This window comes from Candoia aspera, chromosome 3 (assembly GCF_035149785.1).
Source record: "Candoia aspera isolate rCanAsp1 chromosome 3, rCanAsp1.hap2, whole genome shotgun sequence".
NCBI classification, from domain to species: domain Eukaryota; kingdom Metazoa; phylum Chordata; class Lepidosauria; order Squamata; family Boidae; genus Candoia; species Candoia aspera.
In genome coordinates this window covers 177,147,487-177,163,671 of record NC_086155.1, presented here as the reverse complement: position 1 = coordinate 177,163,671, position 16,185 = coordinate 177,147,487, and the positions used below count along the sequence as shown (strand labels likewise).

At 36.9% G+C, this 16,185-nt stretch overlaps 1 protein-coding gene across 1 annotated transcript; it reads right to left on the bottom strand.

The window, feature by feature from the left end:
* Positions 1-2,826: 2,826 nt before the first annotated feature.
* Positions 2,827-15,847, bottom strand: LY96 (lymphocyte antigen 96). The gene is made up of 6 exons (XM_063299397.1): positions 15,777-15,847; positions 12,363-12,555; positions 8,361-8,450; positions 5,317-5,445; positions 3,580-3,641; positions 2,827-3,476 (listed from the first exon to the last, which is right to left on the bottom strand). The coding sequence occupies exons 2-6, from the start codon at positions 12,487-12,489 to the stop codon at positions 3,390-3,392; spliced, it is 495 nt and encodes a 164-aa protein (XP_063155467.1). The 5' UTR covers positions 12,490-12,555; positions 15,777-15,847; the 3' UTR covers positions 2,827-3,389.
* Between the last annotated feature and the right edge of the window lie 338 nt (positions 15,848-16,185).

Sequence of the window (16,185 nt, the reverse complement as noted above, 5' to 3'; positions counted from 1 at the left end):
AAAGAAAGAGTAAAATGTTCAAGGAAAAAGGAAAAAAGAAAGGGAAAAGAAAAAGAAAAAGAAAAGTAAGAATGTAATAAAGGAAAACAAATATGTAAAGAAGTGATTTTCAACCTTCATCATAACAAGTATAGACAAATTCAGTTATTCTTTCTTCACCCGCTCTAAGGTTACAAACATTTTATCCGATATCTCATCCTGCAGGCAGATCCATAAAATATCATCTTATCAGTCCGGGTGTCAGCAGAAAGTCCATAAAGGATAACCAGAAGTAACAACATTTATTTATTTATTTAATCTGTCCCTGCCCATCTCCTCCCAGCATATCTTGTTATGTAAAACATATCTTGTTTTAACCTTGATCGAATAAACCAACTTGATATTACTTCCTTTTACTAACAGTCTTAATCTTTAGTTCATTCAAATACTGTTGTAGAATTTGATTTCTCTTCATTCCTTCTTTATCCCATTGCACGGAGTTCTTCAAGACTTTAACAAGTCTCTTTTGTAATTCCAATGAGAAAAAATTATCCAGGTCACTTTCTTGGTTTATCATTTGTATTTATTTATTTATTTATTTTTATCTAATTTGTCCCCACCCATCTCCTCCCATCGGGGGACTCTGTGAGGTTTCCCTTTGGATTTTTAAAACACCAGCAAGTTTCTTTTGTATATCCGGTGAAACATCCTTTTCCAAGTTGTTCTTTTGGCCTGTGATTTATAAATCCACTTTTGGTACCATCTCTATTTTGTCAGATAAAATTTGTTCCACATCTGTCATTACTTCAATAACATCTTTTGAACATAGTCTATCCACAGAGGCAGACATCATGACTGACACTGTTGATATTGTGGCTACTAATTTCTGGCTCCATTCTTCAAAAGTCTCCTTCAATATTTTCAGTATTATAACATTTTACATCGTTTTGTAGATCCCAGTTAATTACCACAAAAGGTAGGCTTGTGTTTTTTCCCTCTGCCTAGAATTTTTAGTCCCCTCTAGTGTCCAGTTCTTAAAATCATAAAATTACTTATTTTTGTTATGTCTTGCAAAAACCAAAACGGATCTATTTCCCATGAGGTTTTGTTCTTTATAATTAATTCCAAAATCTTTTTGTAAAAGTTTCTATATTCCAAACTTATCTGGACCCTTAGTCCATTTATAACTAAGATCAAAATCTTATTTAGCTTTTTGCTGTTTATTTCAATTTTTTTACATTCTTAAACTTATGATTAAAATTTTCTTTCATTGAGGATTGAAGAAAAACTCACTTTTCAAACTTATTCCAAAGTTCTCTAATAGCTTAAAAGTAGCTAATAAGTGATTTCCGAAAGTGATTAGAAAATGAGGTTAGTGAACTTAGCATCCTTTAAAAGGCACCGACTGCGGTTGCAAGCATGAAGGCTATTCCTGTCATCTCCCAGTGCTTACACCCATGGGAGACCATTGTCCTGCGATTTCGTCAGGAGCAGCATGCGGAGCACATGTGGGCAATGTTGCATCCTCTCCTTGTTCAGAGGGATTCCGAACAGCCGGTCTACTCACCGGTTCTTTGTTATTTGCCACAGTTGTCAGCTCTGCTTTCGCAGAGACGTCTTCAGTCCACCATTCCTCCCTCAGAAGCCACAGTAAAAACAAGTTTTTTGAGAGAGCTCCTTATGACCCTTACTAGTATGTCATTTTAGCTTTGTTACAAGGGAGCAACTAGTGTCAAATGTGGCATTTTCATTTAAGTTTAGTAGCTCACTAACTTCAACAGAAAAGTGAATTTCTGGACAATTTTTCAAAAATCCAAACCACCATAGTGTTCTAAAACCTTAATTCTTCCTTTAAAAAAAAAAAAAAAAAAAGCAGTAACTCTTAATATAGTGAAATCTTGTTTTCCCAGAACTTGATGCAATGGACTTCACATAGCGTGGATGAAATTTCTGCTGTGATTTATGTCATTTGCATAATGATGTCATTCTGCAAATAAATTACAGTATTTGCATTAATTTACAACATTTGTTGTGACACCATCACACAAGTGATATAAATTCCGACAATACCTGATTCTGTGATTCAGTGGATTTTCCCCAATAACAGACAGCTCATCCTCCGCCCAGTGAGTTCATTCTGCTGATGTTCATTTTAGTTTTGGGAGGCTCAATCTGTTCTTGCAAATATCAAGTAATTGAGATTGTTGCTTTTAGATAATCTTAAATCCACTGCCTGGCCTACCATCTGCCCTGCATTTAAAAGTATTTCATCAGACAAAGTTATGTTAGCCTCAAAAGACTTTAAGACAGACTTTAAATTTGATTGGAGCCTACTACACATTTCCTGAAATAGTTTAAGGGTTCTCTCAGTGATAGTTAATTTTATCTCCTCCCCTCACCCCAAGTTTTGCTATTATCTTTTGCACACATTGAGGAGCAATCTCTTGGGGGAAAGGGGTTGCCAAAATGCCAAAATAGCCTTGATCATGCAACCACATTTGCCATTTTTACTTTTTTGATACCCCCTCCACCTGCAGAAACTGCTGCAAACATTGCAGATTCAGAGGGCATCTTGTCTTCTTCACAGACCTCTCAAAATGACTGAAGCTCTTCTTGGTCTCTTAGAAAGAAATAGCTACTGACAGTATTTTCCTCTTCCAACTTTGTGTTGTCTCATAAGTTGCTTCTGATACGAATTTGGTCATGATGAGTGAGGGAAACTTCCTTAAGCAACATCTTGCTGAGCTGCAAACTATGCCCTTTCCCGCTATTTTGCCAACAGAGTGAAATACCACAAGGAAAAAAAAAACAATTTATTGACAAGAAAAAGAAAAGCAGAAAAGGAATCATAATACATAGCCCTGAAGGGTAGTTGATCTTGATAGCTTTATTTTCCTTACATTTCTAATTCCAACTTTGCGTCCATGACTGTATCTTTGCGTCCATGACTTGTACCATGGATGGCTTAACACAGAGGCTAAGTTAACATTGTGCTTTCTGTTGCCCATTGAAAATACTTTTTTTAGTGTATTAGGAAAAAAACACCACTTGTTCTTCATGATAGCCCAGAAAGTCACTTGGTACACAGGCTTCCCTCAGTCTCCTCCCCAGTGCAAGCTTTGTGGCCTAGAAGGGCTCTGAAACCGAGGACGACAAAGCAACTTCCTTCGTTCTTAGAAGCAAGACTACAACATGGTTTTGTGAAGCAGTTTTGATAGACTGCTTTACTTGGAGCTTTGTCAAAGCAACATATCTTACTAAAGCTTCATATTGCCTCATTTATAATGAACATTTGTCTTCATCACATTTGTTTTCAGCTCATTATATCCATTGCACAATTCCACAGTTTCAGAGAGAATAGATCAGGTGCTGTGAGGTGATTTACCAAAACCTCCTCACCAAAGTTGTCACTACTTAAGGATCAATGTATAATTCACACAAGTCATCAACTCCTTGAGACCTGAGAATACTTGAAGAGAAACGATGTATTCCCCCACCTATAACAAAGAAAAAGAATTGATTACCAGCAATAGAAAGTCATTTTGTTGGATATTTTTAAGCAATGATTGCCTGTAGTTCCAAGTAATCTGAAGTTAATACCTCTAAAAGCTTCAAATATCTTGAACCAGACCCTCTGATTCTCACAGTTGTGTTGATTGTTTCTGCACAAAAGAAACAGTGATCAAGAGTCTGGCCAAATGAAAGTCATCCTGTTATTTTTTTCACAGCTTAAAACATAGGTAGGGAAAGGGGTATCAAAGATAAATTTAGAGCTATAACAACTGGACAAATTATAGCAAAAGACAAGGGAGTAAAGGAAAAAAATCTGGCTACCAATACTTTAGCCATCCCAGAGCATTCAAACAGAGTCTTATATTACCTGCTGCACCCCTGAGGAAAAGTGATACCAGATGCATCATGACATCATCATGACACACATAACAGCATTGCACTTGATGTCTATGATACCACCTCCTAGGGCAGGAGTGCACAACCTTTTGGGGGTCATCGGTTGCACTTAGCCATATGCCAGGGATCAGAATCCCAAATGTGAGAGGGTCCTACGGCAAAACCTCAATGTGATTTCATTTAAATAAAAGCTTAGTGAAAATTAAATTTATTACATACAATTAACATGATTAACTTCTCCTTTCTATTACATGACAAACTATAATTTGATAGCACCTTCCCAATTCTACTACATTAAAATTACATAATCTGGCAGCAACATTTTTGAGAACCTTTTTTTAGGCTGCACCTAAGGCTTCGGTGAAGCATGAGATTTGTACCTCTGCCTTAATAATCAAATCTGTTTACATAACAGATTCTGAATGATTGCTTCAAGGCCATCTCCCTGGCTGTTTACATAGACACACTGACTTTTGAAGAAATATTTTTTTTCAGCCACAGAAATAGTTAATCACTGGTAAGAGTAATTAGAGTTATAAAGTGGTTTACTGAATTATAATCATTTTATGGCAGTCATGCAAAGAAAAGAGTGGGAAGAATATCTAAAGATTTGTTATTTATTTTAATTACATTTGCCTGCAAATGATCTAGCTCTAAAAGTAAGATTTTCAGAGAAACTGAAGTCCTATCTTACAATGTCACATCATACATAAAGAGTTGAGGTATGATAGGATCCCATTCATGAACAGATGATGTCCTTGAGGTCAGGATGAACCTGAAACATTTTCTTATGCATTTTTCATTGTCCTTTCTAGACCAGTTTATGTGCAGACATACCTTTACCACCCCTTAACAAACCCTCCCTTTTTTAGGGAGGTAGTCCATTTTCTACTCACAGATCAGAAACCGATCATCACCAACAGAGTTTTTATTTACAGCAATTTCTGTAAGATGTCTTCATCTTGGATGATAACAAGAGACTTAAGTGAACTCTCTTCATCCTTATATTTTATTGTATTTTTTATATTTTGTATTGTTTTATTGTGTTTTATTCAATTTCTCCCTTACTCTGGTTTTTAAGTCTGTATTTTTAGTTTATATGACTATTGCAGTCTTTTCTTTGCTGTTCTCCATTTTTCTTCCTTTTACCTTGCTGATCATGGACCATCATTAATTAAATAAATTTGATCACAATTGTATACTGTAAGTTTGTCTGTTTGATCCTGAGAACCACCAACTGATAGAACAAATTTTTGTAAACACAATCCACTTTATGAAATTTATAAAACATGAAGTTTATCAACCCTCAGTATGTCCTTTTCTGTTCATTCCATCATAAAAGAATATACTGGAAATCTGATAAATGCAGGAATACAAGAATCAGAACAAATTTCATAGATCAGTTAAAGACTACATATTCATGCTTACCTCCCTTTAGAGCTCCACAATATGAATAGTCATCATCCACACCATGACAAACCGTACTCTCCCATTCAAGGGCTTTTAGAGGCCCATTCCACAAGCGTAGGCGTGCATTTACTACCGTCAAATCAGCCTCTATAGAAATAAATACGTTACAAAAAGATCATTGATAATTTTATTATTCCATTAAATATATGTCTCTCTCTCACACATACACATTTTCCATACATATATGTGAGAGAGAAAGTGGCAATCTGACAGTTTTTAAATTCCTTTAAATTCATGGTATTTCACAATATATTTTGTGTCCCAGAAGAAGGCATCAATTGGAAACGTATTTATAAAGACATTTATAAATGGTGACAACAAAGCCAGAGGAATGATAAATATTTTGTTAAGTCAGACTATACACTATCATTCTTGCAATGAAGCTTGGGTGCTAATCAGAGACCTTCCACCATATAAAACAGAGAAGTGAATTGGTTCCTGAGTAGATAGTTTTCTTACTTCCTATATATAACAAAAACAGAGGAAAAAATGTATTTGTAATATACATATTACATATGTATATTACATATGTTATATCTATCTATCTATCTATCTATCTATCTATCTATCTATCTATATCTCCAGCATGAAAAAGAACTAGAGTTGGTTTCTTTGGTTTAAAGGTTCTCTCTCACGCTGTAACTCAAAAGTTGCTTCCGGGTATGTTACACTACCCCTCCCATCATTTTCAACCAGAATGCCCAGTGTCTCTCTTGCTGCACAGAATACTAAATCATAAATTATACTTTACAAATTGCAACAGACAGATTCACATAACAGTCTAAGGGGGAAAAAATCAAACAAGCCGTTTGGTGGCATAGCAGTACACAATGTAAACTCAGTCATTGACTGGGGAATAAGCCCATTGAACTGAAGAGGACTTAAGTGTAAGGCTTGAACCAATACTTCTGTAGTGAAGGCTCATTTAGGAGAAATAGCTGTCTGAAAACATTAATGAATATGAAAGATTAGTGAATATGAAAGTGAATATGAAAGAACAAGCACAAGGTTGATTTGATTGCTAACACCCAGCAGTCCTTAGGCATGTGAGATGTGTGCAGATAATATGAAAGGCACAGAAAGGTGAGCAAAAGAGTACCTCCTTGACCTTTGACATGGAATTTTGTACAAGTGCACACCCTTCATCTTCATTCGGATCAACCATATGGAATAAAAGAGTGGTAGTGTCAGATTCTACAATCAGATGAGTGATGAATCTGATCGTGTTCATCTGCCATGATGAGGTAATGTGTGTCAAGAACCAGTTGGGAGGGGGAACATCAAGGAGTGTGAAACTATGCTGTTTGGGCTAAGGGGAGAAGTCAAGGTCATACCAGCAGAGACATCTGTGCTTAGCATGCCTAACTGTTGAAATTAGGTGGGAAAAGATGCGAGGGGGGGAGCGGGGTGTCTGCTCATTTTTAATTAGGTAGTTTAGGCCGAAAGCTTCAATCACAGCTTTTCTTCTGATCTGTACACTGCTCGCAATAAATCTGAATTCTGCATATTCCAGTTGTGCATGAGTCAGGTCATTATTGGGGCTCAAGGTGTCAGTTCTTACAGGTAGCAACCATTTTTATCAATATTTTATCATTTTAGCTGATCATCATTCTATGAGTATTCTATGATTACTTTATTGTATTTATTGTAAGCTGCCAAGAGTTGTGAAAAGAGTGGCATACAAATTATTATAAATAAATATTCATACTTCTGAGTTCTTCAAAGCTCTTCATTAGGAAAGCAAATTGCAAAAACAGAGGTGGGGAAGAAGCAAGAAAATCTAAAAACTGGGCCAGATGTTTCAGCCATAAGGTGTTTGATCTAAATTCAGTCACTAGAAGACAGTAGCTAGTATAAATGCTGTCAATGTCAGGTTATTCTTAGCATTCCAAAACATATCTTCCTTTGTGAGCTGTTTTTCAATCATTGTTCTTCATCTGAGGTCTGAAGAAACTTTAGTTTTAACTCCATACCTTTTAGACTTCTAAGGAGTGGAATAAATAGGTGGGTTAATATACTATGTTAAATTAAAACTACATAAACCATATTATGGTGTAGCACAACACAATAGCCTGCAAACTATGGTTTGTGCATCAATTGTTTAAGCCAGAGAATGATTTGTTTGGTTTGGCTTAGCATGTTGCACGAACCCAGCCAGTATGGCTTAGTTATGGTTACCATGAAATATGGTTGAGCATCATGTATAAACCTAACTGCTGGGGCTTATTCAAAAAAACATATGCTACATATGGCCTACTGTGATGTAGAGATGTAGCAGTGAGTTGTATGAATGTTAGCTTTGCAGCAGTCGACAGACAGCACTTCACACTTTTATAAAAGTCCCTGTCTGTCTTAGCTCCCTCATGCTTCCCAATAACAGCTTTTGAATACTGAGAGTCAGTCCTCCTGAAAGAATTACTGTATATATAATCCCATGAAACACTACAGTAAGTGCAAAGATCAGCCAAGTCTGATGCTTGATCCTGAATAAGTAGAAGCAATTTCCACCAGCAGAAAGTTACCATCAGATCCAACCCAGCAACAGGAAAAATTGTTCAATGTGGCATACTTGCTGTAAAGATAGTCCTCTCTCAACGATGGTAATTGGGACTGGAATTTCCATTGCTAAGCAACGTGGTTGCAAAGCACATCACACGACCATGCTGCTTCGTAATGGCAGTTCCGGCACTTCCAGTTGCCATCATTAAGCAAATCGTGCACGACATCCTTAAGTGCGCCATCACATGGCCACCATTTGTAAACTCCTGTTGGCTTCCCCAATGACTTTGCTTGTCGGAAGCTAGCACTGAAAGTCTCAAATGATGATCACATGACCATGGGGATGCTGCAACCAATGTAAGGACAAGGACCAGTCGTAGGTACCACTCGTTCAGTGCCGTCTTAAGTTCAAATGGTTGCTGAATGAGTGGTTGTTAAGCAAGGACCACCTGTAATGGAGAACAATTAAGGCTAGTGTGGTCTGACATAGGAAGTAAACTTACTTGGAATCCAGAAAATTGTACCCTGCCATTCTGATTGACCCCTTAACAAACATGGCTTCACTGAAAAGAAGAAGGTATCAGTCCTGGGATCTGCAAGGCAAACAAATTTAAGGATTTTTTTTTTTTAAATAACATGAATCTTTGACCATTCCTGTTGGACTCAATTGTACTACTAAAACACACAACTAACATACCTTCGAAATTAATAGCAATAAGCGTTGATCGATACTTTGAGTCAGTTTGGGAGTGGAAGAAAATAGCAAGACAATACTTGATCAGGATAATATAGAGCTCTTGCAGCTAGAAAAACACATCATATAAAAAACAAATGCACACTTTGGGAGTTCTTCTGGACCTGTAGCTAATTGAAGCAGCTGAGATTACCTGCAATAGAGATTACCTACACATAGAAATCTATTTAGAGCTTTAAAGTTCACTCGTTTCTCATCTCTGTGGCCATGTCCTTTGTAAATTATTCTCTTTTTCCTCACCTACAAAGATGTTCTACAAAGGATGTGACTTCATAAGAAGCCACCTTTTCATAAGTGGTGACATACTACAGCTTTCAAAATAAGAGAAGTTGTTAACCCATACCAGGCCATATTCGATGGCTGAAGTTTTCCTAGTAGGTCTCAAGTTTCATGGGGCAACCAAAACAGATTTAATATGTTATTGTTTTCTGCTCCAAAGCAAATATTTAAACAAGTTCTCTTTCTGCTTTGTAGGTTCTAAAACATAGTACAGTAATTGTAAAGGTATGCCTGCTCCTTGTAGAAACAAAGTGTTTCAGTGTTCACGCTGCTTGGTCAAATGTGATATTAATTACATAAATTCAGCTGACCCTGTTCATTTTACTTAAATTAGAAGAAATGTTCATGGTCTTCCCCCAAGGTTTAAACTAATTTAATTCTGTAAGTGAATTTACAAAATGTAAAATTACTTTGGTACCAATTCCTAAAGGACTTATAGCAAAGGGTGGGGTCAAAAGTATCCATGAAAGAACAAAGGAGCAAGTGATGGCACAAATATGATGGCATCATCACACAAACAATGCAACTGACATATTTGCATCAGATATGACTACAGATTTCTAACTAAAAAGTGGACTTTTAAAAAATAAATACAGGCATGTTACTTTATACTAGAGCAATGTTTCTTAAAGTGTCATCTGAGGACCCCTGGGGGTCCCCCAAGACCCTCTCAGGGCTCTGCAAAATCAAAATTATTTCCCAGAGATTGAAAATATTTGCCAAAATTTAAAACAATGTCACTCTTCTCATTGTTTTTTACAGGTGGTCCTTGAGTTACAACCAATTGTTTAGCGACTGTTCCAACTTGCGATGGCACTGAATGAGGGGGACTTATGACCAGTCCTCAGAGTTCTGGCCATTGCAGTGTCCCCACAGTCACATGATTGTGAGCTGGGTGCTTGGTGCCCAGCTTGTGATTACGACATCACAGAGAGCCATGGTCCTGTGATCATGACTTCTGATGTTCCCTGCTGACCTCCCCAAAGCAAAGTCAATGGAGAAGCCAGCAGGAAGTCCAAAGTTGCGGCCATGTGAGGTTCCTGCTTAGCATCTGCACAGTCCTCACTTAACGACAGCAACCAGAACTGCTGTCACTAAGCGATGGGGTTGCACTTTATAATCGTTGCGCTTTATAATCATGTCACTTAGCAATGGTAGTTCCAGTCCCAATTGCTGTCATAATCCAAGGACTACCTCTATGGGTTAAAAAAAATAGGTTTTTTCATGAAAAATATTTTATATACAGTATGTTAATATCTAATGGGTTTAATATTGCTATATTGTTATGATTCAATAAATAAATAATTGACAAATGAATCAATTTTAATTTTACAGTAAACATCAATAAATATGACCCATACAAACAAAAGCTCTTTTGGGGACTTCCATAATTTTTAAAAGTAGGAAGGGGTCCTGAGAGCAAAAAGGTTAAGAAACCCTGTACTAGAGGAACCTTTTCTCAATCATTTTCTGACTGCCAATAGTTCTCTACATTCACACACAAATCTTTTCCATCTCTGCTCCATGAAATTCTTTCAAATCATGGCACGAGTGTTTGGAGGCTAATGCTATCTGCTCTGAGCTACAGACCTCTGGGTGACTACTAGATGGCAGCAAAGAGTTAGGATTTCATGTATCTCTTTGTTGCCATCTAGCAGTTGTCCAGATTTTTGCAGCCCAAATCTGATGGTCCCACCGGAGGCAAAACATAATTTCTAGTGTTGAGGATGGTCCTCTCAATGCCTAGGTTATTTTCACTGAATAGGAGACTATTATTCCTATTTGTGAAGATAGGAAATCTATCTAAGTCTGATGGCTGAGCCACATCGTGACAGATTACCCAGACTGCAGTCATATACTCATTTACCAGGGAATTAATTTCCTCTTTGTGAAGGGAACTTTCTTCTGAATAAGCTAACTTCTTGGGAAGTTTGTGTATTTATTTTGTTTATTTAAAAGATTTGTATGGCCACCCATCTTAAAACCCAACTCTGGGTGGCTCACAACAGCAATAAAACCCCAAAACTATATTAAAACCCCCCCCATAAAACTGTGAAACTGTAAAAAACAAAACCCAAACCCAGTAACACTAATAACATTATAGGGAATGGTGCCTAAAGTTGAGGTATCAAAATTTTTAAACAATTGAAAAAAAAAGAACGGTTAATTAAATGGCCAGATTTTCATGTGAAAATCATTGTGTGATGCTGCAGTCATAAGGTGACAAGTGTGTATGTGTGGATTTGACCCCAGCTTAGCCACGAACCAAATATTGGAAATACATTTGAAGTAAGTAGAATTTTGTCTGTCTAGCCACTGCATTTTTCTATTTTATTCTTTGATTTGTGGGGGAAAAAAGTAACCAGTTTGAAGTGTAAAAATCTGTTTAGGTTAACTAACAGTTAGCTTCGTTTTCCTAACCAATAGCAATGGTAAGATATTTATATAAAGAACCTGAAATCAAAAAGCATCAAATTAACTTTTTCATTTTACAGAAACGTGTTTTGGCCTAGGTGTTAAATCAAAAGTGAAATGCATGTGAAATAGACAGAAATTGCTAATGAAGAGCATACCGGAGGCCCAGTGCAGTATCCAATAGTCTTAAGATGAGAGCGTTGTCTGTCTCAGACTAACCGAGGAACAAACTAGCTAAGGAAACAAGGGTGCATTAAGGTGGTTGTAAAGTTTTGAAAACTGAAGAGCTTTTCCAGCTCAAAAGCACCACATACATGTACTATTTTCTAATGAAAATTATGCATCCTAGATTGCAGGTTCCCACATTAAGTGTAAAGAACATACCAGTGCATGACACAAAAGCTAATTTTGTCAGGGTTACTTTATTGCAAAAGCAGGGTAAATGGAGAAACGGAAATCCACCTCACTGAAGGCACAATGATTTTTTAAGTTGTGTGTGTGCACATGCTTACTTTTGAGTCAGTGTTCCCAGCAACTGCGTGGACTAGTCCCTGCAGTTTTCTTGGCAAGGTTTTTCAGAAGTGGTTTGCCATTGCCTCCTTTCTACGGCTGAGAGAGAGTGTCAACCAGCTAGCTTTGTTCCTGAAGCAGGACTAGAACTCATAGTCTGCCGGTTTCTAGTCTGGTGCCTTAACCACTATGCTAAACTGCCTGTCTTTTCAAGTTATAACAAACTGCCTCTCTTTTTAAGTTGCACATACACTATTTGCAAATATTTAACAAGACAGGAGATGCACAGATACTACGCAATCTGGCTCTAAGTTAGTGAAAAGCACAAAAAAATCTTGGAGTTCACCAGAACAAAGACACCACAGCACTCTCCCCAAAATGATAAAAACAGACGTCCTTCTGATCTGTTTCCAGCACTGTCCAGGACACATTTTTCTGGCTATTTTAAAGAAATAGAAATCAGAACAATAAAGAAGCAGGAAGGGTAAACGAATCTGAAAGTTTTTGCAAACACTATTAAACAAAAGCATGGAGGTGCTTTACTTACCACAATAGTTATATAAAATATCAATGTCATCGGATGTACAAATCAGTTGCTTTTCTGGTGCCGCAGTAAAGCCATAAACAGAAAAGATTGTAACAAGCTTGAACAAGTTTAAGTATCTCAACACCATCTTGTCAGCAACAACTTCATTTACTTCATTTCCAGTTAAAAGAGGAACGACGTTATGCTTCGTCACCTTTAGACGAGAAATTTTTTTTAAAGGGGAATAGCAATGTTACGTCTTAAACCATACCAAAACAATTATCTGAAATTCTTTTCCACCATTTCACCCATTGTTTCAGATGTCTGATATATTTTCTGAATTTCATTTGTGTAAAATTACACCTGTGGCTTTCTATTAGTGAATTATAAAAATTATAAAATAATTGTTACATTAAAAATAATTATAACTATTTTATAATTTTGCATTTTACTGTAAGTAGTTTATAATTATAAAATTGTAATCATTACAAGATTATAAAAAAAATATAAAAAGAGAAGGTACATCACTATATTCACCCAGGCTAGATTTGATCATGACTATCAGCAGGCAGACCCTCAAGAAATGTTGGCTTCTCAATCCAAGAATTCAGCTTTGTTTTGGCATCTGATAACCCACCTACCCACCCACCCCCATCCAACCACCAGCTCTTCTCCTTCCTTCACAGCATGAATGGGCCATTTTAGGATGTTTATATATGCAGGAGGAACCACCCAAACCCGACCTAGAGCTTAATGAGAGTTTGTTTCCATGATGGCCCTCTTTAATAAGCTCAGAAATAACAGGTTTAGTTAAGCAACTCAAGTCTGATCAGAACACTTCCAAAATTCTTTGGAATACAGTAATCTGGATTGGACAACTCCTAGTATGGCCTCCCTATTCACAGTAAAGCTCTGATCCCAAAAAGAATGAGGCTTAGCTTTCATAGCTGCTATCTACAAAAAGGCAACCAGGATGCACTTACTAATTATCAGCCCATTAGCCTCTCTAGCATAGTAAGCAAATTGCATGCTAGGAATTTATACAATCAGCTAGAATGGGTTGAATCAGGAAATATTCTGACTGAAGAGCAAGCAGACTTCAGAGCTGGGGGTTCAATTTTAGACACGCTCTTATTTGTAGCAGTTAGTCAAAAATACACTTTTAGGCCTGGATTTGTACGAAATATAGCTTTTATTGATTTTATATTCACCTTTGACGTTATTTCTAGATATGAATTATGGTATAAATTTAAGAGTTCTACTACAGACAGAAATATTATCTAAGATAGCAGATAAGTCTTACTTATATACAAACTTTACAAGAATTCTAGTTTAAGATCAGGTGCACTATGCAGGGCTATTACACCAAGGCAATTCCTACTACCGTAAGGGTTAAGCAGGGATGCATTTTTTGTGCTGCTGCTGTGACACAATTGTCAATTGTCCAGCAGCCAAGATGAATAATCATACTCATCATTCTCCAAAACTGAAGCATAGACATATTGCAATCCTCCCAGATGATATGTTACCTCAGGTTCCAACTGGCCAAAAGTGAGCCATGCATTGCAACACAGAAGCACTCAAAATTATTTATATGAAACCTCATGTTTAGGGTTTGCCAAGCATCCTAAAATTCATGCCTGGCAACTGAACAGGCATTCGATTGAACAGGTTAAAATCTTTGTGCTTTGGGAAACAGTGTTTTATGCTACTGGTAAACACAGGGCACATATGGAGTACATTGTTCAAAAACCACAGAAATCAACAAAAACCCTGCCATCTTCTTATTACTCTAGAGGTGCATGATTCATACCTGCTGCACTAGAGTATTTTTAACTGGAGTCCAGCACTTCTATATGGAGCCCAATCAGAACCGCATAGTGACCTCACCACCTTGGAACGGATGCAACCTAAATTCTTCAGGAACACTTTCCTGATGCCATGATGGATTCCTAATGCGCTTTTGTGCCACTAGGCCAACATGAGCTAAACTGAGACTCATATTTGGACATGCATCCTTTCACATTGACTAAAACTACTTTTTCCCAGTGGGCTTGCCCCCTATTTTAATTGATGGTTTTGTTTCATTCTGGTATAGGACATTGCCTGGGAAATTTAAATATTAGTTTCTCACCAGACCATGGGACACAAGCATGCAGCAACAGCCCTTAAACAATCTGCCACAGATCTGGAAAGCCAATTAAATTGGGCTGCACCACCTAAAGGTGCATTTCTAGGTAATCACTTTTTTTCCAAGTGGATATTTAAGCCAAAGAACGGTTCTCAAACTCCAAAGAGCCCTAACTCCAGGAAGATTTCATGTCCTTTCAACAGCTGTTTTCAGAATAAATTTTGTGATATTCCATTTGAACAAAGATTTTGCTTTGTGGTAAAAGTTATTGGAACATTAAACTAAGTTTTATAATATCACAGTTATTACAAAGATGCCCAGTTATAGCTAATAACCCTTCATAGTGTTAGATTTCCAGCCACCCAAACTCAAATCTATTTACAGCTAATATTGTCTAGCCAATGTGATTTTATTTCCTTGAATATGGTTTAGTCTTGTTTCACTATTTGTAAAATGTGCTGCATTTTGACCACTTAACTTTTATAATTATTTTTTCCAATTTTTATTTGCTGTAATTTTTCTACAATTTTTATCTCATAATTTGTCCTCTCCTTTTTAAATTTGTCAGTGACCGTAAAAAAGCTTATTGGGTTGTTGCATTTGTCCATAAAGGAACAGAAAACAGTTGCAAAAACCCATTCATGCAAATTCACAGCTCTGATAATAGAAGTTAATCCACATTGTTGCAACCCAGGTGTGGTACCTCTGTTTTAACAGAAAGGTATTTTGTGATTGCCTACTACAGTAATAATTTTCCTCCTTTCCCAGGGCAATTATTTCCTGAAAGAACTACACCTATCTTTTCTGTGTCTAGACATCTACATGGCATGGCCATGCTTTCAAAAGTGGTAGGCAACCATCTTTCTAGGTACTGTTACATACTGAATATATAAAGCATACACCACTCTGTCAAAGCTATAGCCTTCCCTTTTGTGAATGTGATCATAAAACAGTATTTGGCTGCGATCAGGATACACAGCCATAACCTAGCTAGGCACATGTTACATGAACCAGTTAGTTGTCACTTCAGAGCATAATCACAAACCCGTAAGTATGCATGTAAACTACTTAAGCACAGGTAAATCTGGCGAGTATAGCCTTAATGCTCTTCAGAGTAAGACCAACCATTCTTTCCATGTAATAGAAAGCATTTTAAAGACTAAGCTAGATGATTGGTCAATCTACCTTTTTCTTGCTGACCATTTAGACAAATTTTCCCAGCCTCGATGGGACTGGGAATTTATTGGGCCCTTCTGGATGCAAAACATGTGCTCTACTTTCAAAAAAATATTCCTTTTCCTTACCCTTTAAGGCTGCCCAGAGATCACAGATCCTGTACATGCACTGGAGTAGCAGCCACAATTGCCATCTTTGCATGAATGATATGTAGATTGGAAGATGTTTCCACGTAGACCAGATTTGTAAAATCCATCCTTCAAAGGATATAATTTTTAACTACTTTTATTAATCAGTTTTCCAGAGGAAAGAAGTCTTACCAGTCTTCTAGAGATGAAACAAGTCTTATCACTGTTGTCACTTATGCCAGAACCAGCGAATAAGATTTTATTACTATTAACTCGTGATATTTGTTCATATGAATGGCCGTAATATTACTAAAATCAGTGTGTGCCAACAATCCAAAATCATAGGAACCCTTAAGAACATTTTTAAAAGACAAAATAATCATCTGTGTATCCATCAGCTGTGAATAAA